The 24,847-nt window shown below is 35.7% G+C and overlaps 1 protein-coding gene across 1 annotated transcript in view; it reads right to left on the bottom strand.

Moving 5' to 3' along the window:
• Positions 1–8,211: 8,211 nt before the first annotated feature.
• The window catches only part of CCDC34 (coiled-coil domain containing 34), a 33,092-nt gene continuing 16,456 nt past the window's right edge, over positions 8,212–24,847 (bottom strand). The window contains exons 4-6 of the mRNA XM_037838838.1: positions 11,145–11,303; positions 10,454–10,595; positions 8,212–8,735 (exon numbers count right to left, since the gene is read on the bottom strand). Of these exons, the coding sequence (XP_037694766.1) occupies positions 8,521–8,735; positions 10,454–10,595; positions 11,145–11,303 (516 nt within the window). The 3' untranslated portion in view covers positions 8,212–8,520. The remainder of the gene's footprint in view (positions 8,736–10,453; positions 10,596–11,144; positions 11,304–24,847) is intronic.

Genomic DNA, 24,847 nt, shown 5'->3' with positions numbered 1-24,847 from the left:
CCTTCCTTTAAACTTCTTTCCCAAACAGTGACAGCACATTTCTCTTGTCATCCTCCCACAATTCTCATTGCTCTTCCAATGGCTTCTTTCCCTCTGCCTGATCTTTTTGCTCTTTCGTTCGATTCCATCATAGTCTCTCTTCTCACTGCCATCACATGGTAGGCACTAAATAACTATGTGCTGAATGAACGAATGAATGAATCTCATGCTTCAGATTCTCCTTGGGAAATGTTATCCATCTCCACAGCTTCAATAATTATGTTAAACCAATGAGGCCCAACTCTATCCCTAAATTTATTTCTCACTTGGGCAACAAATGTATAGATCTCCATGAGCGCCTTTATGTCAGTATGTTCACAACTAAACTCAAGAAGTCCTATTAATCACAGCACATCGATCACACAATTATTTCCTTTTCCTCTGCAAAGTTTGCTAAGATGATGGCAAAGGAATTTCTTTAAGGAAAAAAAAATTGTAAACCCACAAGGGCAAAGAGAACACAGAGAATACAACAGTTAACCAAAGAGTCCAACACATTTTTGGAAGGTAGAAAGTGGATGGAGGGGAAATAACCAAGTTAGGAGAGTAAAAGCAGCTACCACCTAAGTGGCTGAGAGGGAGATACTGGGAGGGGAAAAAAATAATAAATGATTCAGCCTGAGGAACCCTGGAAGGGCTCAGCATATGGAGGCCCCCCCAGGTACCAAGGAGAGTAGGACACATGCAGTAGCTACACTGAAACACGGGTAAAGTGACAGCTTACATAATGAACTTGATACACAGAGCCACCTTCCCTGACCCTGCTTGGACCACTGGCAGCCAGGCTTATACCCCCCAGGAAAGTTAGATGAATCTTCTCCAAGAAACTAATCAGCCTAAGGGGAAAGACTTGCAGGTATCTGAAGACCGCCACCCCCTCACCATCCCACCACAACAAAAAATCTACCATTAACAAGTCCTGCCTGTGCCCACATAGCCTCCATTCAGCTTTTAAGTGTCCTGTTCTTAAATATAAATAGACAGAGATTCATATTATGAATATGACTATGACAGATAGGGATTAACAAACATTTGAGGGATACCTCTAAACAGAAAGAGAAAAGAAAGGTGAGGGGAAAAACACCCACAAGTAACAGAGCCAATTAATAAAGAAGAAAAAAAATTACAACTGTCATTAATATACTTAGAGATGAGAAAAGATATTATATCCATAAAATAAGAATAAAATGCTATGAAAAAGGATAACCAGAGAAAACAGGGCTTGGAATTTAAAATATGATAGCCATAAAAAATTATTCAAGAATTAAAAGATGACATCAAAGAAATCTCACAGAAGGTAGTTACTCTCCACCAGGAAAAACAAAAAACAAAACAAAACAAAAAACTAAAAAGTAAGATTGGAGGAAAAAAACAATTTTAAAAAATAATTAGATAACGGATTAAGGAAGTATAATAATTGCCTAAAAGAAAGTCCATAAAAAGAGAAAAGAGAATATTGTGGGAGGAAATTACCAAAAAAAATAATAATAATAAAAGAAAATGTACGTCTGGGAGGAGGATTACTGAGGTAGTGAGAAATGAGCCAAAAGGCTGTACTTTAGTACTATTTGACTTTAAGCTAAGTGTATATCTTATTTCGATAAACAGTTAAAAAGGAAAAAAAAATCCTCAGTTTCTTATCCCCAAATCTCTCCCTTCTTTCTATATTCCCTTTTTCCATTAATATTATCACCACCAGTTAGCTCTAAAACAATCCTCTAAGTTCTACCTTTGATGGCTCTTTCCCATATTTCCTCTCTTCTCCATCCCCACTGCCCTCATCTGGTCTTCAATTCATCCCTCCCTGGAATGGTACCACAATCTCATTACTGTTGGCTCTGTTTTTGGTCTCTACCCCTCATCCTGCCATGGCCTTGACTTCCTCAACTCCATCGATATACTCCATCTGGGCCACCCACTGCCATGGTCATACTCTGATCTTGTCACCACCACCCTCTGAGTTCACGCTCCTACCTCTCCAACTCTCTTACTCTAGTACCCCCAATCCGACATTATGTAACACCACTGGAAACACTAATCTACTGAAGAGCTCTTCTTCACCATTAATCATCTGCCCTTTTTAAATACTATATTTAAGCATGAAAAGCACTCCTTTGAAAACACCCTTTAACTGCTTTGTTCCTTTCTCCCTCCATCCTACTTGCCTATTTGTCCTACCCCAACTAAGCCTTACTCTGGGCCTAAATCCAAGTAGTTAACTTTCCTCTAGAAATGGAGAAAACATTACAGAACTCTGCTAAACATTCTCACTTTATGACCAAAAATATCAAACTGCAAACAGCACTGCCCATTGTCCCACTAATTTCTCTGGTAAATGCTTTCCCCTGACCAAGATGCTTATTTCCCTATTAACTTTTCCTTTTTCCTCAAACTTGCAATACCCTATTCTATCCCTCTAATGACCCTGTCTTCCCTTCATACTTCATCGAGAAACCAGAAACTATCAAACGAGAACTACCTATATCACCTTCTTACCACAAAGGCTATCAACCCAGCTGTAGGTGTACCAACACCCAATGTGTTTTCTCCTATTAGAATGAAAGAAATTTCCTTGCTTCTATAAAAACTCACCATTAAAGGTGACTATTCAAGGACTGCATTGCTAAATCATCACTGATCTCTCCTACATCTTTAAATTCCCTTTTTTGCTTGGATCATCAGCATTGGCAGAAAAAGGGACTTTAATATTACCCATCTTCAGCTAAACAAACAGAAAATGTCCTTAACCTATGTCTTCTTCCAGTTCCCATTCAATTTATCTTCTCCCACTTCAATATACAACTCTCCGAAGAGTTGTCTTGAGTTATGGTCCCCAATTTCTTACCTCCTATTCTCTCTTCAACTCACTTTGTGGTTTCATACCAGTTCTTCTTATATATATTACATAGAAGAGGAAATAAGAGTATGGTTGTTAAGCATGGACTTCAATGTTAGACGTCTTGGGTTCTAATCCCTGCTCTGCAACTCACTAGTTATAAAATTGACATAACTTTTCTGTGCCTCAATTTCCTCTCAATGAGAATAAAAGTATCTCACAGGGTTTTTATGAAGATGAAAATTAAAATAATTAGCACATACAAAAACATATAGAATAGTGGCAGGCTATAGTAAATACTCAATGTTAGCTATTATGGTCAGTAACAACCTTTCTTCATCTTACGGAATCCAACGATGAAGTCTCTTTTCCTTCTATTATCTCTCAAGCAGCAGTAGACAATTGTCCATGACTTCTCACTTCTTTAAACAACTTCTACCCATGGCTTCTGTGACATCATGCTCTATTGGGTTTCCTTCTACTTCATTGGCTGCTCCTCGGGATTTTTGCTGCTGTTCAATCTCTAAATGTGAAGCATGCTCAACCCTCTTTTTTTAAAAAAAAAAAATTAAATTCAGTTTTATTGAAATATAGTCACATACCATACAATCATCCATGGTGTACAATCAACTGTTCACAGTACGATCATATAGTTATACATTCATCACCACAATCTATTTCTGAACATTTTCCTTACATCAGAAAGAATCAGAATAAGAATAAAAAATAAAAGTAAAAAAGAACACCCAAATCATCCCCTCCCCGCCCTATTTTTCATTTAGTTTTTGTCCCCATTTTTTTACTCAACCATCCATATACTAGATAAAGGGAGTGTTATCCACAAGGTTTCACAATCACACTGTCACCCCCTGTAATCTACCTTGTTATACAATCGTCTTCAGGAGTCCAGACTACTGGGTTGGAGTTTGATAGTTTCAGATATTTACTTCTAGCTATTCCAATAGATTAAAATCTAAGAGGTGTTATCTATATAGTGCATAGGAATGTCCACCAGAGTAACCTCTCGACTCCATTTGAAATTTCTCAGCCACTGAAACTATTTCATCTCATTTTGCATCCCCCTTTTGGTCAAGAAGATATTCTCAATCCCATGATGCCAGGTCCAGATTCATCCCTGGGAGTCATATCCTGCGTTGCCAGGGAGATTTACACCCCTGGGAGTCACGTCCCACGTAGGGGGGAGGGCAGTGAGTTCACCTGCTGAGGTGACCCAGTTAGAGAGAGAGAGAGGTCAGCCCTCTCTTTTTATTAGCTAAATTCTTTCTAGGTAACCTCTTCTAGTCCCATTCTTTTAAATACCATCTATGTGCTGATGTTGCTGAAATTTATATCACCAATCCTGGCTTCCCCCTGAACATCAGACACAGATCCAACCACCATGTCCACCAAAATATTAAACTAGTACCCCAAACCTAATATATCTAGGACAGAATTTTTAATAAGACCACTCCCCACATCTCAGCCCATAAACCTGCTCCTATCATATCTTCCTATTTCTGTTAGTGTTAATCATCATTCTCCATTTGATCAGGCCACGAAACTAGAAGTCTGTATTTGAGTTGTCCCTCCTTTCCTCAACTTAACATCCAAATGTTATCAGTCCTATTTGCTCCTCCTCCAAAATATATCTCAAATCCATCTCTACTTCTTACCATCTAATTGCCACCTCCTTAATCCAAACCAACAGCACTTCATTCCTGGATACTGCAAAATCCTCCCAACCAGTCCCCCAGCTTCCATTGTATAAACTCAACAGGCCATTCTACTCACAGTAGTCAGAGTAATCTCAAAGCATAAACCAGATCATATCACTTTTCTGCTTAAAACCTTCTAGAAGCTTCCCATTATAATTATTAGACCAAGTTTCAAACTCTTAACTCAAGGTTATATATAATCTGGCTCTGCCTGATTCTCCAAACTTACCTTCTACTACTTGCCCTGTCACCTTCCCATTCCAGCCACACTTTTTTCAAATATGCCAAACTCATTTCCACTCCAGGGCATTTGTACTGGCTGTTCCCTCTGACTGGATAGCTCTTTTCCAAGATTTTTGTGAGGCTGGCTAGCTGCATATTACTATCTCAGAGAAGCCTTCCTACTCACTCCAACTAAAGTAGTGTACCCTTCCCCTCTCTTCCAACCAGTCACTATTTATCCTAATACCCTGTCTTATATTCTTCATAGAATTTATAGCTAAATTGTTTAATGTCTATCTTTCATCACTATAAGACCTCATGAGGGCAACAGGGATATTTTCTGTCCTATTCACAAATGAAACCTCAGCATCTAGAATTTAATTAACTAGCATATAGTAGACATTCAGTAAATATTTATTGAATCAAATTGCAGAAAGTGAAAATACCAGTATGTGCTGGTTTGAATGTATTATGTCCCCCAGTAAAAGCCATATTCTTTGATGCAATCTTGTGGGGCAGACATTTTAGTGCTGATTAGATTGGAATTCTTTGAGCACTTGCATGGAAATGTGCCCCACCCAAGTGTAGGTAATAACTCTGATGAGATAATTTCCATGGAGGTGTGGCTCCACCCATTCAGGGTTGGCCTCGATCAGTGGAGCCATATAAATGAGCTGGCAAATAGAAGGAACTCAGTGCAACTGAGAATGAACTTCTGAAAAGGAGCTACAGCCAAGAGGGACACTTTGAAGAAAGCACAGGAGCTGCAGATGAGAGACAGTTTGAAGATGGCCATTGAAAGCAGACTCTTGCTCCGGAAAAGCTGAGAGAGGACAAATACCCCAAGTGCAACTAAGAGTGACATTTTTGAGGAACTGTAACCTAGAGAGGAATGTCCTGGGAGAAAGCCATTTTGAAACCAGAACTTTGGAGCAGATGCCAGCCACGTGCCTTCCCAGCTAACAGAGGTTTTCCGGACACCACTGACCATCCTTCAGTGAAGGTACCCGATTGTTGACGTGTTACCTTGGACATTTTATGGCCTTAAGACTGTAACTGTGTAACCAAATAAACCCCTTTTATAAAAGCCAATCCATTTCTGGTGTTTTGCATTCTGGAAGCATTAGCAAACTAGAATACCAGTATTTACTTTTTACTGTTAGCATAGGGGTAATGAAAGTCCACCCCAAGCAATGGCAAGTTCATTTATTCTTGGCACATCATCAGTGACGATTGGTATGTTAACCAGTCAATAAGTGTGTAATTCAATTATCGCTAAAGAAAAAAAATTGGTACGTCTATAATCAGAGTTACCATCATACAAAAAAAAAAAGACTTGCCTTTTTAAGCACTTCCACTTATTACTTCATACCCCCACAATAACTTTCTTAGATAAGGAATACTGGATAAAATGAGGTACCTTCTAGACAAATACTGAGACAAAGCCAAGACTCAGACATAGACTTGAGTCCTATCATCCCTGGATTCCATTAGATCATGAATTTGTTAAAATTGTACTTTATCTGGATATTTTAGAGCAGTCCCAATTAAGGTAGTAATATCTAAGCGATATATCAAAAACCTCAACAGGAAATTCAAATAGTTGTAATGTCTACAATATCAAATTTCTCAACTTTTGGAGAAACTAACTCAGGTAAGAAACACTAATCTGGTAATCAAAAGCTTCAATTGGTTTGAAGAAGTCTTCGATTAATAAAAATGGGGGACTTCATTGGGGTAGTAAAACAGGACATCACAAACCACAGAATCAAGTCCAAACTGCCACATAGCTTTTTACAATCTGACTCCTACTTCTCCCTTGGCTACTTCTTGCCACATGCCCATGGGTATACTCAGCCCTGTGACCATCCAGAGAATTCCTGCTTATCTTCTACCAGATCAAATATCACCTCCTTTTTGTAGCCCTACTTAACTCCTTCACAGGCTGAACTGTCCTTTATCTGCTTCCAGATGAACTTTGAATATGTTTTAGGCATAGTGTTTTTATAGCATTTACCCCATTTCACTGGTACCTGTTACATGTTTCCTGGATAGGCTATAAATATTTCCTGAATTAAAGAAATAATCTATCACTTAAATTCCTAAATAAATATGCAAAATGTGTCACAGAGTTCAGTTAATATTGGTCAAATTAAGTAATTAATTCATGATTGAATGAATAAAAAGTCATATTAGGGTTACTGTTATAGCTAAAAATTGCCTAAATGACTAATTTACTGCTGTGAAATTAGAGGTTTCTTACATATTACAACTATATCTCAAACCCCCAGGAATTCAGACCTATGTACCATATAGATAATATGGTACATATTTTATACACACACACACACACACACACACACACACACATATATATTTCTTTTACACAAAAGTTATTGTCACCCTGGAAATATATATGGTACATACATATATACAATATACATATAATTCTTTTACACAAAAGTTATTGCAACCTGAAAATTATATATTCTCTCTTGTATAAAAGAATTTGCTCAAGTAGAATAATCATGTGGAAGTTTTACTGTATCCAAGAGGTTCTGAGAAGGATGGATGGTCAGATCCCTATACTTCATCAATATTTTGACCCACCAAAGTCTACTGATTCCTCAAAATTTCCTCTGCTGTGAAGTGAATTTTCATAGATTTCTGATGACATGAATACCCTTCAAAGGCTCTGCTGTTGTTTTCTCATGGTGAATGAAACTACTGCAAATTAATCATCAGAAATTTGCCAGATGACTAAACTAACAGAAACATGGAGATGTATTCTAAATAGGAGTCACTCTTAAATGAACTTGCTGAGCTTTATATTGTCACTACAAATTTTCCTTTCTTGATCATCTCCTAAAAGAGAGAAATTTTTAAAATTCAGCAAAAGTGTTGAGTGCTACTTTAGTAATCCCTTAAACTATTTTTAAAATGTATTAAGATCTGTGATCTCAATCTCACTGATTAAAAAATACTCTGATAATTCAATAAAAAGTATTGAAAATTAGCAACCTAATTACAATTAATGTTTAAGTATTTTTACAAAGTGCAGCAAAATATTATTAGTGTCTAAGTGTCAAAATATTATTAATCTAAGATACAGAGCACAAAACAATGTTTTTAAATTTTCCTTTGAAAAACTTCAGTCCTCAATTTTGCATGACAAACAAGTCACAAATTAATTTTTTTGAAATACTTATATTGGGAAAAATAAACCAAAAACCATCAACAAAGACTGTTATGTTGTTTCTCTAGGACTCCAACCCACATAGATTACCCTGAGTTACCTGAAGCATGCAGTTTAGAAAGGCTTGTTTGAATGATTTAATCTTATTCTTATTATGTTCATAAACATAAAACTAACAACAGAGTATAAAAGAATGCAAGAAAAATTTTTGGTTTTACTGGTACCACAGGGTAGTTTTAATATAAGGTAAACACAAACACAATTCTTAATTAGGTGTTCAGTTACTTATCCTGCAAAACAATATACCAAAAATCAACCTTGAAACATTTATAAAAATCAAAATGTATAAAATATTTTCCTAAATTAATTCTAAGGACTCCATACACAAATGCAAAAATGGGAACTTCTCAATTATTATGTCAAAGATTAAATTACTGACTGAGCAGTAAAAAATGATTTCTGATTTTAAGATTGAATAGCTCCAAGTAAAAACATGCTATTTCCTACATATACTATCTTTGAATTCTGCACAGAGTTCCAAGGCAAAGATTGCTTCCGGCTTTATGAATTACCAGAGATGATGACTTGTGTGGCTGACTTATCACAGGTCTTTTAGTCTTCTTTCCTGATAGATCCTTAGCTTCTTTCGGAGGAGGCATATGAATTGGTTTCCATGGAATTGGATTATAAAAAGCTGGTTCTGGATAGGAATTTCCGCTGTAAAAACCTAAAAGTATTTAAAAAAAAAAAAAGACAAAAACAAGGAAAGAAACTTCCTGAGATTAAAAAAACTACTTATTGTTAAATTCCTAAAAAAATGCTAAAAATAAGAAGGGCAAAACATCATTGATAAACCAGTATGTCTTACTTAAAACTTGAACCCTTCAATATTTTGAAAAAAATAATGCTTTTCAAATAAGATAAATATTAAAGTAAATATTAAATATAATAACAGTTCTAACAATCCAAATAATATTACTGTTAAAACCCATATAAATAAAAACTCACACAAAAGTTTTAAATTGTATTAAGAAATTAATTTCAGAACCTTTAAATTGAACAAAAACCAATATGTAACACTACTCATTGTGTAGTAGGGTCCTTTTGTCAGACTTCAAAGTTTATAAACAAAAATTTTATTTTGCTTGTATAGCAAAAATGAATCAAAATTCTTGTTTAGAAGCACATATGAAATTCTGAATTACTGTCATTCAAATTAGCAAGATTTAGTAAGATTTCATAATATCACTATAATTTCATTTCTAATCATGAAGTATTCTCCTACTGGAATGCATATGAGGTGTTTAATGAATTGTGATGCCTGACATCTAGTAACTGTGTGAAGAAGAAATATTTTGCAAATCGTATCTAAATAAATTCATTTATTTCATAATTTTAAAAAATGATATGGGCCTAAAGAATAGAGAACATTTGCAGGCAAACGTACTGCTTTTTAGAATTAAAAGCACAAAAAAATTAATAAAATAATCCATTATTTTAGCAATTCATTTTTAGTCAATACGTATATGCCCATCTAAAATTTTAACTTTACCATCTAATCACTTGATTAAAACCACAACTTAATTACTGCTTTTTCTTAAACAAGAAAACAAAAAAAAGGAGAAGACCATGCTCAGTAGATATAATGGATAACCCTGTGACATATAAGACAGGCCTAAATCCTGACAGCAGGAATGTGTCATTTAGACATAGGCAGCCCATTTTGACTGCAAAGATATGTCAACACACACTTCACTAAGGTGGTCAAAACAAAGTCTGGAATATGTTCTATTGTGTGAACAAAACAAAATGGGAGTATTTTTAATAATAAATCACTTAAACAAATGAAGGCAGTTGTCAGCAAGGTATGAGCTTCCAACATGAAGACAAAGAAAAACATGCATTGCCATTTATAACCAAGCCTAAAGGCCAACCGGTTTTGTGTCTGGTTCATGTGCTGCCTAGTTTTCCAGGCTGGAAAAGGAGTGTGCCAAAGACACTGGGAGCTCTGCCTTAGAGAGGGTTAGAAGAAGGAGGAAGTAAAATAACTCATTAACTACATCCTGATTAGGGCTTCATTACCCAAGAAATATAAGAAAATTTTACTTGTGTCTTAATGTTAGAAACCATTACTTTAAAACATTCGTTCGAGTTTTGCAACCATTGCCTTTAAGAAAATAATAAATACCTGATTTATGGGGAATGATAATAAATTTGTAGTAACTCTATAGGAATACAGTAAAGAAGGTTTTATCATCCAAGAAATGTAAGAAAATTTGTTATATCTCCGTACAACATAGTATGTTACATATATAATCTTCTGGAGAATTGTAATATGAAGGAAAACTGATTTTTACATATTTCTAGTTCTGTTAAAGGAAACTAAATCTACAATATTTGCCCTTGCAAATCAAATTTACATTAGCCACTAACATAAAAACCAACCTGTAAGTTTCCCATTGGCATAACCATAGCTCTTTGCAGCTGGAAGAGGTTTATTTTTTGCATTTTCCAACCATTCCTTAAACTTTTTTTCTGCTATTTCCTTTTTTTCCTGTAATTCAGCTTGCCGTTGTTTTTCTTTTTCCTCAAAACGATAAGAAGAAATAATTTCCAGCGTTATTCTGTAACTAAAAATTCTACTCAAATTCTACTGATTTTTTCCCCCAAAAGTGTTCCAGCCTAATTGCTTACTGGCCATAAAAAAATGAATTATATTTCTATAATTCGAGAGTAAAATTTAACATTAAGTTGCCTATGTCTGAACAATAAGACATCAAATCCAAAAATAAAAAAGCAATTTGAGGTTTTAAAACAAGAATGGTAATTTACAATAAGGTAATAAACCTTCCATAAAAGTGCATCATGAAATATTTAAAAGCAACAATAACAACAAAACGTTTTAAATATGACAAAAATGTCAACAGGCTAATTAATATTTCTCAATCTAAGAAAACCACAAGGGCATATTCATTTCTGAGACTTAAATATAGTGTAATGGAATAAATAGGGTAGATTCATGTATTTATTTTATGCTGATAGTGTCAATTTTATATCAGATATTTTTTCTAAAATATAACTAGCACATGTGAAAACCAAAGCTATGTATTCCAACTGGTTATTCTAATAAAAATACCTTTTCTTTTTTCTTCTTCTCACATTCTTCAGCATTTTTTTTCTTTAACCATTCTTGATACTTATCTTTTGCTTTTTCTTGCAAATGTTCTTTCTGTAGTTCCTTTGCTGCTTTTTCCTCCATTTCCTTATTAATTTTTTGTTCCTTTTCTTTCCTTTTCTTAAATAAAAAAGGAGGGATTTTAATTGTAATATTTATAAGTATGCTTATACCAGGAAGGATTGTTATATACAGTAGTTTGCTAAACTTAAGTTATTTATTAAAATAGGTGGCAGTGCAGTGGTTGGTACAATGTTGCTTATGAAAATACATAACATATCTGCAAATTATCTGTTCAAGGGTTAGTCTACTGCCAGGGCTGTAAGTTTCACGAGGACAGTGACAAAGGTCTTGCTCACCAAAGTAAAACCCTGAGCCTCGAACAGTGCTGGGTACATAGTAGATACTCCATAATGATTTGCTGAATAAATTAATGAATAACAATTGCAATCTGTTATATTTTTACCAATTTGGTATGGATATCTACCCTCATTCTAATCTAGGAGTCACATATATAAACATTTCCTTGACAGTTTGCCAACACAAATACTTGGATAAATTTTCCCCATAAGTGAGTTATAGATGGACAAATGAGTAACACTTTGACCCATTAAATACTGCTATAATGGCCCATACAGGTAAAAATCTGACAATGTAATTCTTATGCCTTATGTAGATGAAGGGTTGGCAAATAATGGCCTGCAGGACAAAACTGGCCCACCAGCCACCTGCATTTAATAAAGTTTTATGGGAACATTGCCACACCCATTTGTTGATATATTTTTGTCTATGGCTGCTTTCACACTACATCAACCATTAAAGTTGAATAGTTGCAATAGACTGTATGGCCCACAAAGCCTAAAACATTTATTATCTGGTACTTTACAAAGTTTGCAGACCTCCTCACACAGACCATATCTCAATGTTTTTTCTTTTCTAATCCAAAGACAATCCACCAAGACAGGTAAATTCTAAATAACCAATGACATAGCTACCTCTCTTTAGAAAATAATTTGCAAGGCAAAAAGAGGATATGCAACACAAATGCCATACACATCACCCTTCATGGAGCAAAAAAATCTGAGCCAAGGAAACAAACTTTTCCTTTGAAAGCCTCTTGTAAAATATTTTAATATAGGCAATTTAATTAACACCCAACAAAGAAACATCAGGGAAATGCAAAGATTTTTTTTTTGTTGTTTTATGTATCCTGAAACCATAGGTCTCCTATCTCCAGGAAACAGCAGAAAACTTAGCAGTATAAAGAAAAATATTAATCGCTAGGAAAAATAAAGAGAAGGAACATGGGTAAAAGGTTGGGATATAAGGATAAGAGGGGAAGAGATAGTTTGGCTACCGTGTTTGAGTTAGGCAAAACAAATAATATAGAAAGAGGGGAAAGGAAAGATAACACATGGGAAAAAAGGAAATGATGTGACAGCAGTAATCCAAGTAACGAAGACAAGTTTTTAACTGAGACGTCAAAAAAGAACACCAGTAATAATGGCAAAATTTTTTTTTTAATGAACAATGTACAAACAAGGAGAGGAAAAAAGTGAATAAGACACAAATGCTTCCCATTTATTAATCATGTATGCTTCTAATAATATCCCTTTATTTGGTTATGAAAGATTTCCATATACGATCGCTTCAAATAAACCACTACAAGTTTTCTATACATGATCAAATTGTGTGTCTATTTTATTAGGATTTTGTATCAGTTTATCAGTAATAGGCAAAAGCCTTAAATATATGAATTTCTATTAATTTGGGATCCATATGCCGTTTATTCATCTGAAGTTCCTAGCCATATGGAACATGAGAAAAGAGAAGATTCACTTGAACTCCATTCTGGTATTTTCAGGCCCTCCCACTAGCTACACATTCCACAGATGCCTCCCACAGGGTCATACTCTCCCTCTTGCTATTCCTATAAATGAGCCTTGCCCATTGCTACATCGACTATACAACTCAAGTCAAGGTCCCTGCTATATGCGATTTCCCCTTCTAACTAGAATTGACCTGCTATGGGGTGGCAAGGGGTTGGTGTTTGAAAGAATCCTATTCATAAAACTATAGGAGACTGCTGAGGCAGACTGGCACATATGCCCATTAGAAGCAATAGGCATTAATACAAGTTTTTTAAAAAATCCCCTCATCATCCATTCACTGTCCAAACTTTTATTCAAACTTTTTTATTTGGTTGAGGAACTTAAAAAAAATTTCAATAAATCTTACAGGAAAGCCCCCAAATGCAAAACACATCAAAATGGAACTGCCCTGGTTGAAGTGGAGCAGATTATGCACAGCCTCATACATTCAGTATCCCTCCCACTCCAACCCAACTAATCTCCTGCTGCAATACTTAGTATGAAACTATTAAGAACCCTACCTACTCCACAGTACACAGTTTAAAAGGACTTCTGCTAATGGGCAGGATGGAGTAACTAGATCTGGATCTACCCTCCCACCTTAAGCTGAAGAAAACATTATGTAATAACTCTTTTCAGACACTGGACAACAACCAGTACAGGACTGTGATCACCGAAAAAAGGGAAACAAACGAGATGAGGTTTACCATCACCCTGGCTTCCTAGCTGCAGGCAGTTTCCAGATTACAGTGAAAGGAGGAGAATCCCCAGCAGAGTTTGATAGTCTCACTGAGTTGAGGACACAAATATTGGAGTTTGGGGAGGCTGGAAATTTCAAAGGCTACCAGACAAATATTCAGAGAAACAGTTCCAGAAAACAGCATAGTAGTCCCTTGAGTCTTCTGTGGCAAATGTGAAACTTCATGAAGTCAGGAAAAGAAAGACTGGGGAGCTTTAGGCTGAAAACCTAAAACAGGCTGGGAGGCATTTTGGTTCTGACCAATGAGAGCAGAAAATCCTCCCTGAACACCCAGATAGTTTACTAGGGTTATACTAGTTCTAGAGTAAAGGCCATTCTAACCCATTCTAAAAAAGCTTAGGAAACTTAAAAAAAAAAAAAAGTCTTAAAAATATTAAACTGATCCAAAAGTAACTTAAATGCCTACCAGAACAAAGGAAGACAACACAATTCAGCACTCCATAAAAAATAGTAGATATACATAGAAGCAGGAAAATGTGAAACAGTACCAGGAGAAAAATCAACCAAAATAAAAAAAAAAAGGTGCAAAAATGAAAAAAGGGATGAAATTAGCAGATAAGAATTTTAAAACAGCTATTTTTAAATCACTCTAAAAAATTTAGAGGAAAACAGAACATAATGAGAGGAATGGAATATATAGAAATAATGTCAAATGAAACTTTTGAAAATGAAAAATTTACTATCTCAAAATGAAAACTTCATTAGATGAGAATAACAACAGATTTGGCACTGAAGAAATGATCAATGAACTTAATATAGCAACAAAACCTATGTAAACTGCAATGCACAGGGCAAAAAAAAGGCAGAAAAAAATGAGCAAAGTCTCAGTGACCTATGGGAAAATATCAAGTCATCTAGCATCTCTATACCAGAAGGTATAGAGGGACAGAAAAAAATATTTGAAGAAATAGTGGCCTAAATTTTCCCAAATTTAATGAAAATCATATATACCCACAGATCAAAGAAGCTCAATAAACCCCAAGCAAGATAAAAGGGGAAAAAAAAACACAAAAAACATCCCACAACAAAGTACATCATTAATCACATTACTGAAGAACACTGATTAAGAGAAAAGCAGCAGGAGAAAAAGACATATTACATACAAAGAAACCAAGACACAAATGTACACTTTCTGTCAGAAACTATGGAAGCCAGAACAATGAAATGACATCTTCAAGGTGCTAAAAAAGAATTTAAGAACTGTCAACCTAGAATTGTACATCCAATAAAAATATTCTCTACAACTGAAGGCAAAATAAAGCTTTTGAAGGCAAACAAAAGCTTAGAGAATTGGTTGCCAGCAGACCTACATTGTGAGACATGAAAAAGAAAGTTTGTCAAATGGAATGAAGGATACAAGATAGAAATATGTAGCTACAAAATGAAGGCTAGAAATGTTGACTATAAAGGACCTTTCTTTTCTCTTGTTTTAATTTCTTTGAAAGAATGAAAAAGTCTAACAACCTATTATGGGGTTGATAACATATTTCGTAGTAAAACGTTTGACAAAAATAGCACACAGTGAATGGGAGAGGAGAAATGGAAGAACAAATGTACAAGGGTTTTATATTATATGGGAGATGGTGTGATACTATTTGAACATAGACAATGATATGATAAAATGCATATGGAAAACACCAAAAAAACACTATAAATAAATAAATAAAGCAAAACATATGCTAAGAAGCCAATAATGGAGACAAAATGGCATACTAAAAATTACACAGTTAATCCACATGAGGGCAGGAAGCTAAGAAAGGAGGAAAAAAGAAAAGGTGGAACAAATGGAAAAAAAATAGCAAGAAGGTAGGCTTAAACCCAACCACACTAATAATAGCATCTAATGTAATTAAAAGACAAAGTCAGATTGGACAAATTATGTGACACATTTAGGTCAACAATAAAAGAGTTGAAAAAGGTATATTATGTAAACACTTAATTATAAGAAAGCTGGATTAGTTCATTTCCAGCTATATTAATATCAGAAAATGTAGACTTGATAGTAAGAATCTCACCAGAGATAAAGAGGGACATTTTGTAATACTAAAAGAGTCAATTCATGAAGAAGACATAATACTCATAAAATTGTGTGCACCTAATAACAAAGCTTCAAAATATATGAAGTAGAGAGGCGGGGCAAGATGGCAGACTGGTGAGCTGTATGTTTTAGTTACTCCTCCAGGAAAGTAGGTAGAAAGCCAGGAACTGCGTAGACTGGACACCACAGAGCAATCTGACTTTGGGCATACTTCATACAACACTCATGAAAATGTGGAACTGCTGAGATCAGCGAAATCTGTAAGTTTTTGTGGCCAGGTGACCCACACCTCTCCCTGCCAGGCTCAGTCTCCTGGGAGGAGGGGCTGTCAGCTCCGGGAAGGAGAAGGGAGAACTGCAGTGGCAGCCCTTATCAGAAACTCATTCTACTGACCCAAACTCCAACCATAGATAGACTGAGACCAGACACCAGAGAATCTGAGAGCAGCCAGCCCAGCAGAGAGGAGACAGGCATAGAAAAAAACAGCACGAAAAACTCCAAAATAAAAGCGGAGGATTCTTGGAGTTCTGGTGAACAAAGAAAGGGGAAGGGTAGAGCTCAGGCCCTGAGGCTCATATGCAAATCCCAAAGAAAAGCTGATCTCTCTGCCCTGTGGACCTTTCCTTAATGGCCCTAATCGCTCTGTCTCTTAGCATTTCAATAACCCATTAGATCTGTGAGGAGGGCCTTTTTTTTTTTTTTTTTCCAATCCTTTTTTCTTTTTCTAAAACAATTACTCTAAGAAGCCCAATACAGAAAGCTTCAAAGACTTGCAATTTGGGCAGGTCAAGACAAGAGCAGAACTAAGAGAGCTCTGAGACAAAGGGCAATAATCCAGTGGCTGAGAAAATTCACTAAACACCACAACTTCCCAAGAAAAGGGGGGTGTCTGCTCACAGCCATCATCCTGGTGGACAGGAAACACTCCTGCCCGTCGCCAGCCCCACAGCCCAAGCTGCCCCAGACAACCAAGTGTGACGGAAGTGCCTCAAATAACAGGCACACACCACAAAACTGGGCATGGACATTAGCCTTCCCTGCACCCTGAGCTGGTTGTCCCAGAGTTGGGAAGGTGGAGCAGTGTGAATTAACAAAGCCCCATTCAGCCATCATTTCAGGAGACTCAGAGCCTCCCTACACAGCCCAGCAGCCCAGAACCGCCCTGGGAGGACGGCACTCACCTGTGACATAGCACAGTCATCCCTCAACAGAGGACCAGGGGGTGCACGGCCTGGAAGAGGGACCCACTTGCAAATCTCACAAGCCATACGCCAATACCAAGGACTTGTGGGTCAGTGGCAGAGACAAACTGTGGCAAGACTGAACTGAAGGATTAGACAATTGCAGCAGCTTTAAAACTCCAGGATCACCAGGGAGATTTGATTGTTAGAGCCACCCCCCCTCCCTGAACGCCCAGAAACACGGCCCATATACAGGGCAGGCAACACCAACTACACACGCAAGCTTGGTACACCAATTGGACCCCACAAGACTCACTCCCCCACTCACCACAAAGGCAAAGCAGGGGAGAACTGGCTTGTGGAGAACAGGTGGCTCGTGGACGCCACCTGCTGGTTAGATAGAGAAAGTGTACTCCACGAAGCTGAAGATCTCTAAATTAGAGATAAGGACTTCAATTGGTCTACAAATCCTAAAAGAACCCTATCAAGTTCAGCAAATGCCAAGAGGCCAAAAACAACAGAAAATTATAAACCATATGAAAAAAACAGACTATATGGATAACCCAAGCCCAAGCACCCAAAACAAAAGATCAGAAGAGACACAGCACCTAGAGCAGCTACTCAAAGAACTAAAGATGAACAATGAGACCATAGTATGGGATACAAAGAATATCAAGGAGACCCTAAAAGAGCATAAAGAAGACATTGCAAGACTAAATAAAAAAACAGATGATCTTATGGAAATTAAAGAAACTGTTGACCAAATTAAAAAGATTCTGGACACTCATAGTACAAGACTAGAGGAAGCTGAACAACGAATCAGTGACCTGGAAGATTACAGAATGGAAAATGAAAGCATAAAAGAAAGAATGGGGAAAAAATTGAAAAAATCGAAACGGACCTCAGGGATATGATAGATAATATAAAACGTCCAAATATAAGACTCATTGGTGTTCCAGAAGGGGAAGAAAAGGGTAAAGGTCTAGGAAGAGTATTCAAAGAAATTGTTGGGGAAAACTTCCCAAATCGTCTAAACAACATAAATACACAAATCATAAATGCTCAGCGAACTCCAAATAGAATAAATCCAAATAAAGCCACTCCAAGACATATTCTGATCACACTGTCAAACACGGAAGAGAAGGAGCAAGTTCTGAAAGCAGCAAGAGAAAAGCAATTCACCACATACAAAGGAAACAGCAAAAGACTAAGTAGTGACTACTCAGCAGCCACCATGGAGGCGAGAAGGCAGTGGCATGATATATTTAAGATTCTGAGTGAGAAAAATTTCCAGCCAAGAATACTTTATCCAGCAAAGCTCTCCTTCAAATTTGAGGGAGAGCTTAAATTTTTCACAGACAAACAAATGCTGAGAGTATTTGCTAACAAGAGACCTGCCCTACTGGAGATACTAAAGGGAGCCCTACAGACAGAGAAACAAAGAAAGGACAGAGAGACTTGGAGAAAGGTTCAGTATTAAAGAGACTCGGTATGGGTACATTAAAGGATATTAATAGAGAGAGAGGAAAAATATATATGACAAACATAAACCAAAGGATAAGATGGCTGATTCAAGAAATGCCTTCACGGTTATAACGTTGAATGTAAATGGATTAAACTCCCCAATTAAAAGATATAGATTCGCAGAATGGATCAAAAAAAATGAACCATCAATATGTTGCATACAAGATACTCATCTTAGACACAGGGACACAAAGAAACTGAAAGTGAAAGGATGGAAAAAAATATTTCACGCAAGCTACAGCCAAAAGAAAGCAGGTGTAGCAATATTAATCTCAGATAAAATAGACTTTAAATGCAGGGATGTTTTGAGAGACAAAGAAGGCCACTACATACTAATAAAAGGGGCAATTCAACAAGAAGAAATAACAATCATAAATGTCTATGCACCCAATCAAGGTGCCACAAAATATATGAGAGAAACACTGTAAAACTAAAGGAAGCAATGGATGGTTCCACAATAATTGTGGGAGACTTCAACACATCACTCTCTCCTATAGATAGATCAACCAGACAGAAGACCAATAAGGAAACTGAAAACCTAAACAATCTGATAAATGAATTAGATTTAACAGACATATACAGAACATTACATCCCAAATCACCAGGATACACATACTTTTCTAGTGCTCACGGAACTTTCTCCAGAATAGATCATATGCTGGGACATAAAACAAGCCTCAGTAAATTTAAAAAGATTGAAATTATTCAAAGCACATTCTCTGACCACAATGGAACACAATTAGAAGTCAATAACCATCAGAGACTTAGAAAATTCACAAATACCTGGAGGTTAAACAACACACTCCTAAACAATCAGTGGGTTAAAGAAGAAATAGCAAGAGAAATTGCTAAATATAGAGAGACGAATGAAAATGAGAACACAACATACCAAAACCTATGGGATGCAGCAAAAGCAGTGATGAAGGGGAAATTTATAGCACTAAATGCATACATTAAAAAGGAAGAAAGAGCCAAAATCAAAGAACTAATGGATCAACCGAAGAAGCTAGAAAATGAACAGCAAACCAATCCTAAACCAAGTACAAGAAAAGAAATAACAAGGATTAAAGCAGAAATAAATGACATATGGAACAAAAAAACAATAGAGAGGATAAATATCACCAAAAGTTGGTTCTTTGAGAAGATCAACAAGATTGACAAGCCCCTAACTAGACTGACAAAATCAAAAAGAGAGAAGACCCATATAAACAAAATAATGAAAGAAAAAGGTGGCATAACTGCAGATCCTGAAGAAATTAAAAAAATTATAAGAGGATACTATGAACAAATGTATGGCAACAAACTAGATAATGTAGAGGAAATGGACAATTTCATGGAAACATATGAACAATCTAGACTGACCAAACAAGAAATAGAAGACCTCAATCAACCCATCACAAGCAAAGAGATTCAATCAGTCATCAAAAATCTTCCCACAAATAAATGCCCAGGGCCAGATGGCTTCACAGGGGAATTCTACCAAACTTTCCAGAAAGAACTGACACCAATCTTACTCAAACTCTCTCAAAACATTGAAGAAAATGGAACACTACCTAACTCATTTTATGAAGCTAACATCAATCTAATACCAAAACCAGGCAAAGATGCTACAAAAAAGGAAACTACCGGCCAATCTCCCTAATGAATATAGATGCAAAAATCCTCAACAAAATACTTGCAAATCGAATCCAAAGACACATTAAAAAAATCATACACCATGACCAAGTGGGGTTCATTCCAGGCATGCAAGGATGGTTCAACATAAGAAAAACAATCAATGTATTACAACACATTAAAAACTCGAAAGGGAAAAATCAGTTGATCATCTCAATAGATGCTGAAAAAGCATTTGACAAAATCCAACATCCCTTTTTGATAAAAACACTTCAAAAGGTAGGAATTGAAGGAAACTTCCTCAACATGATAAAGAGCATATATGAAAAACCCACAGCCAGCATAGTACTCAATGGTGAGAGACTGAAAGCCTTTCCTCTAAGATCAGGAACAAGACAAGGATGTCCGCTGTCACCACTGTTATTCAACATTGTGCTGGAAGTGCTAGCCAGGGCAATCCGGCAAGACAAAGAAATAAAAGGCATCCAAATTGGAAAAGAAGAAGTAAAACTTTCATTGTTTGCAGATGATATGATCTTATATCTGGAAAACCCTGAGAAATCAACGATACAGCTACTAGAGCTAATAAACAAATTTAGCAAAGTAGCGGGACACAAGATTAATGCACATAAGTCAGTAATGTTTCCATATGTTAGAAATGAACAAACTGAAGAGACACTCAAGAAAAAGATACCATTTTCAATAGCAATTAAAAAAATCAAGTACCTAGGAATAAACTTAACCAAAGATGTAAAAGACCTGTACAAAGAAAACTACATAACTCTACTAAAAGAAATAGAAGGGGACCTTAAAAGATGGAAAAATATTCCATGTTCATGGATAGGAAGGCTAAATGTCATTAAGATGTCAATTCTACCCAAACTCATCTACAGATTCAATGCAATCCCAATCAAAATTCCAACAACCTACTTTGCAGACTTGGAAAAGCTAGTTATCAAATTTATTTGGAAAGGGAAGATGCCTCGAATTGCTAAAGACACTCTAAAAAAGAAAAACGAAGTGGGAGGACTTACACTCCCTGACTTTGAAGCTCATTATAAAGCCACAGTAGTCAAAACAGCATGGTACTGGCACAAAGATAGACATATAGATCAACAGAATTGAATTGAGAATTTAGAGATAGGCCCTCAGATCTATGGCCGACTGATCTTTGATAAGGCCCCCAAAGTCACTGAACTGAGTCACAATGGTCTTTTCAACAAATGGGGCTGGGAGAGTTGGATATCCATATTCAAAGAATGAAAGAGGACCCCTACCTCACATCCTACACAAAAATTAACTCAAAATGGACGAAAGATCTCAATATAAAAGAAAGTACCATAAAACTCCTAGAAGATATTGTAGGAAAACATCTTCAAGACCTTGTGTTAGGCGGCCACTTCCTAGACTTTACACCCAAAGCACAAGCAACAAAAGAAAAAATAGATAAATGGGAATTCCTCAAGCTTAGAAGTTTCTGCACCTCAAAGGAATTTCTCAAAAAGGTAAAGAGGCAGCCAACTCAATGGGAAAAAAATTTTGGAAACCATGTATCTGACAAAAGACTGATACCTTGCATATACAAAGAAATCCTACAACTCAAGGACAATAGTACAGACAGCCCAATTATAAAATGGGCAAAAGATATGAAAAGACAGTTCTCTGAAGAGGAAATACAAATGGCCAAGAAACACATGAAAAAATGTTCAGCTTCACTAGCTATTAGAGAGACGCAAATTAAGACCACAATGAGATACCATCTAACACTGATTAGAGTGGCTGCCACTAAACAAACAGGAAACTACAAATGCTGGAGAGGATGTGGAGAAATTGGAACTCTTATTCATTGTTTGTGGGACTGTATAATGGTTCAGCCACTCTGGAAGTCAGTCTGGCAGTTCCTTAGAAAACTAGATAAAGAGTTACCATTCGATCCAGTGATTGCACTTCTCGGTATATACCCAGAAGATCGGAAAGCAGTGACACGAACAGATATCAGCACGCCAATGTTCATAGCGGCATTATTCACAATTGCCAAGAGATGGAAACAACCCAAATGTCCTTCAACAGATGAGTGGATAAATAAAATGTGGTATATACACACGACGGAATACAACACGGCAGTAAGAAGGAACGACCTTGTGAAACATATGACAACATGGATGAACCTTGAAGACATAATGCTGAGCGAAATAAGCCAGGCACAAAAAGACAAATATTATATGTTACCACTAATGTGAACTTTGAAAAATGTAAAACAAATGGTTTATAATGTAGAATGTAGGGGAACTAGCAATAGAGAGCAATTAAGGAAGGGGGAACAATAATCCAAGAAGAACAGATAAGCTATTTAACGTTCTGGGGATGCCCAGGAATGACTATGGTCTGTTAATTTCTGATGGATATAGTAGAAACAAGTTCACAGAAATGTTGCTATATTAGGTAACTTTCTTGGGGTAAAGTAGGAATAGGTTGGAAGTAAAGCAATTATCTTAGGTTAGTTGTCTTTTTCTTACTCCCTTGTTATGGTCTCTTTGAAATGTTCTTTTATTGTATTTTTTTTTTTTAATTTTTTTTTCCATACAGTTGATTTAAAAAAGAAGAGAAAGTTAAAAAAAAAAAAAAAAAAAAAAAAAAAAAAAAAAAAACAAGGCAAAATCCATGAAGGAAAAAGTGACAAAACTGACAGAAGATAAAGAAAAATTGACAATATAAGTTGGAGATTTCAACACTCCACTTTTAGAAACTGATAGAAGCAGCCAACAGAGTATCAGTAACAATTTAAAAAAAGAGTTGAACACCTTATCGACCAACGTGATTTAACTAAATATATGGAGCTCTGCACTGAACAACTACAGAATACTTATTCTTTCAAGAACACAGGCAACACTCACCAAGACAGACTATATCCTGTGCCATAAAACAAGCCATATTAGTTTTAAAAGGATTTAAACCACAGAGAATAGTGTCTGACTGAAGTGGAATTAAACTGGAAATCAGTAACAGAAAGACATGCAGAAAATCTCCAAATATTTAGAAATCAAACAACCCATCTAAAAATAACCCATCGGTCAAAGAACAAATCACAAGTAATTAGAAAACATTTTGAACCAAATGAAAATAAAAATATACCATATCAAAAACTGTGGTATGCAGTTAACGCAGTGATCAGAGGGAAATATATAGCTTAAAGTAATTATATTAGAAGAGAAGAAAGGTCTAAAATCAATGAACAAAGCTTGCAACTTAAGAAGCTAGAAAAAGAAGAGCAAAATCAATCTTAAATTAGATAAAAAGGAAATAAAGAGAGCAGAAGACACAAGAAAATAAAAAAATTAGTGTAACCAAAAGTTGGTTCTTTAAAAATATTAATAAAATTGATAAACATCTAGCCAGACTGATCAGAAAAAAAAAAAAAAAAGACTCAAATAACCAATATCAGGAATGAATAAGGAAGGTAACATCGCAACAGATTTTTTTAGACATTGAAAAACAACTTTATGTTAATAAATTCAACAACTCAGATGAAATGTCAAAATCCCTTGAAATATATCACTTCCCAAAATTGACCCAAAAAGAAACAGAGTATATGAATAACACTCTACTTGTAAAAACAATTGAATTTAGAATTTAAAATTTTTCTACAAAGAAAACTCAAGCCACTGATGGCTTCAATGGTACTCTATTTCACATATAAAGAAGAAATAATACCAAGTTCTGCACAAAAATCATTTTAGAAAGTAGGTAAAAGGTAATACATCCAAGCTTGTTTTAAGAGTCCAGAAGTACCCTGACATCAAATTAGGCATACAAAGTAAAAGATGATACCAGGTATAAGGCAAAATGTCTGCTCTCACCACCACAAACATGAAATATTTAACAGACAAATTTAACAAAAGATGGTTAATAGCTATACATTGAAAACTAAAAACATTGCTGAGAGAAATTAAAGATGAGTTAAATAAATGGAAACAAAACCCATGTTTATTAGATATTATTAATATGGCAACTTTCTCCAAAATGATGTATATATTTAATGCATGGACAACAGTGCCAGACATTATTCAAATAGGCATTATGAGGGAAACTGATTCTAAAATGTATACAGAAAGATGAAGAATAGCCAAAACAATTTTGAAAAAGAAGAAAAAAGTTGGAGAACTTATACCATCTGATTTCAGGAATTATAAATTCAAGAACTATAAAGATGTAAGTAATGAGCTAGTGCAGTATTGTCCTAAGGATCAGTGGAACAGACCAGAGTTCAGAAATAGACCCATACCTATATGGTCTGTTGATTTTAAACAAAGGTGCCAAGGTAACTCAACAGGGAAAGAATTAGTTTTTTAACAAACATTTGAACAATTGGATATACATACGCAAAAAAATTGAACATTTACCCTTATACATGAAAGTTAACTCAAAATAGACATATAGGTAAAAGTTAAAGCTACAAAACTTCTAGAAGAAAATAAGGACCATATTTTTTACAATCTTGGGGTAGGCAAACATTTCTTAAATATTTAGGACACAACAACCCACAAGCAGTAAAAGGAAAAAAATGAAATGTTTAACTTCATCAAAATTACAAACTTCTTGAAAAAGACCATTAAGAAAAATTAAATGAGAAGCCACAGACTGAGAGGAAATATTTTATATTTATACATATATATATA

The sequence above is a fragment of the Choloepus didactylus genome, chromosome 6, assembly GCF_015220235.1.
Source record: "Choloepus didactylus isolate mChoDid1 chromosome 6, mChoDid1.pri, whole genome shotgun sequence".
NCBI lineage: Eukaryota > Metazoa > Chordata > Mammalia > Pilosa > Megalonychidae > Choloepus > Choloepus didactylus.
Note: the sequence above shows the minus strand (reverse complement) of the source record. Positions and strands in the feature narration are given on the sequence as shown.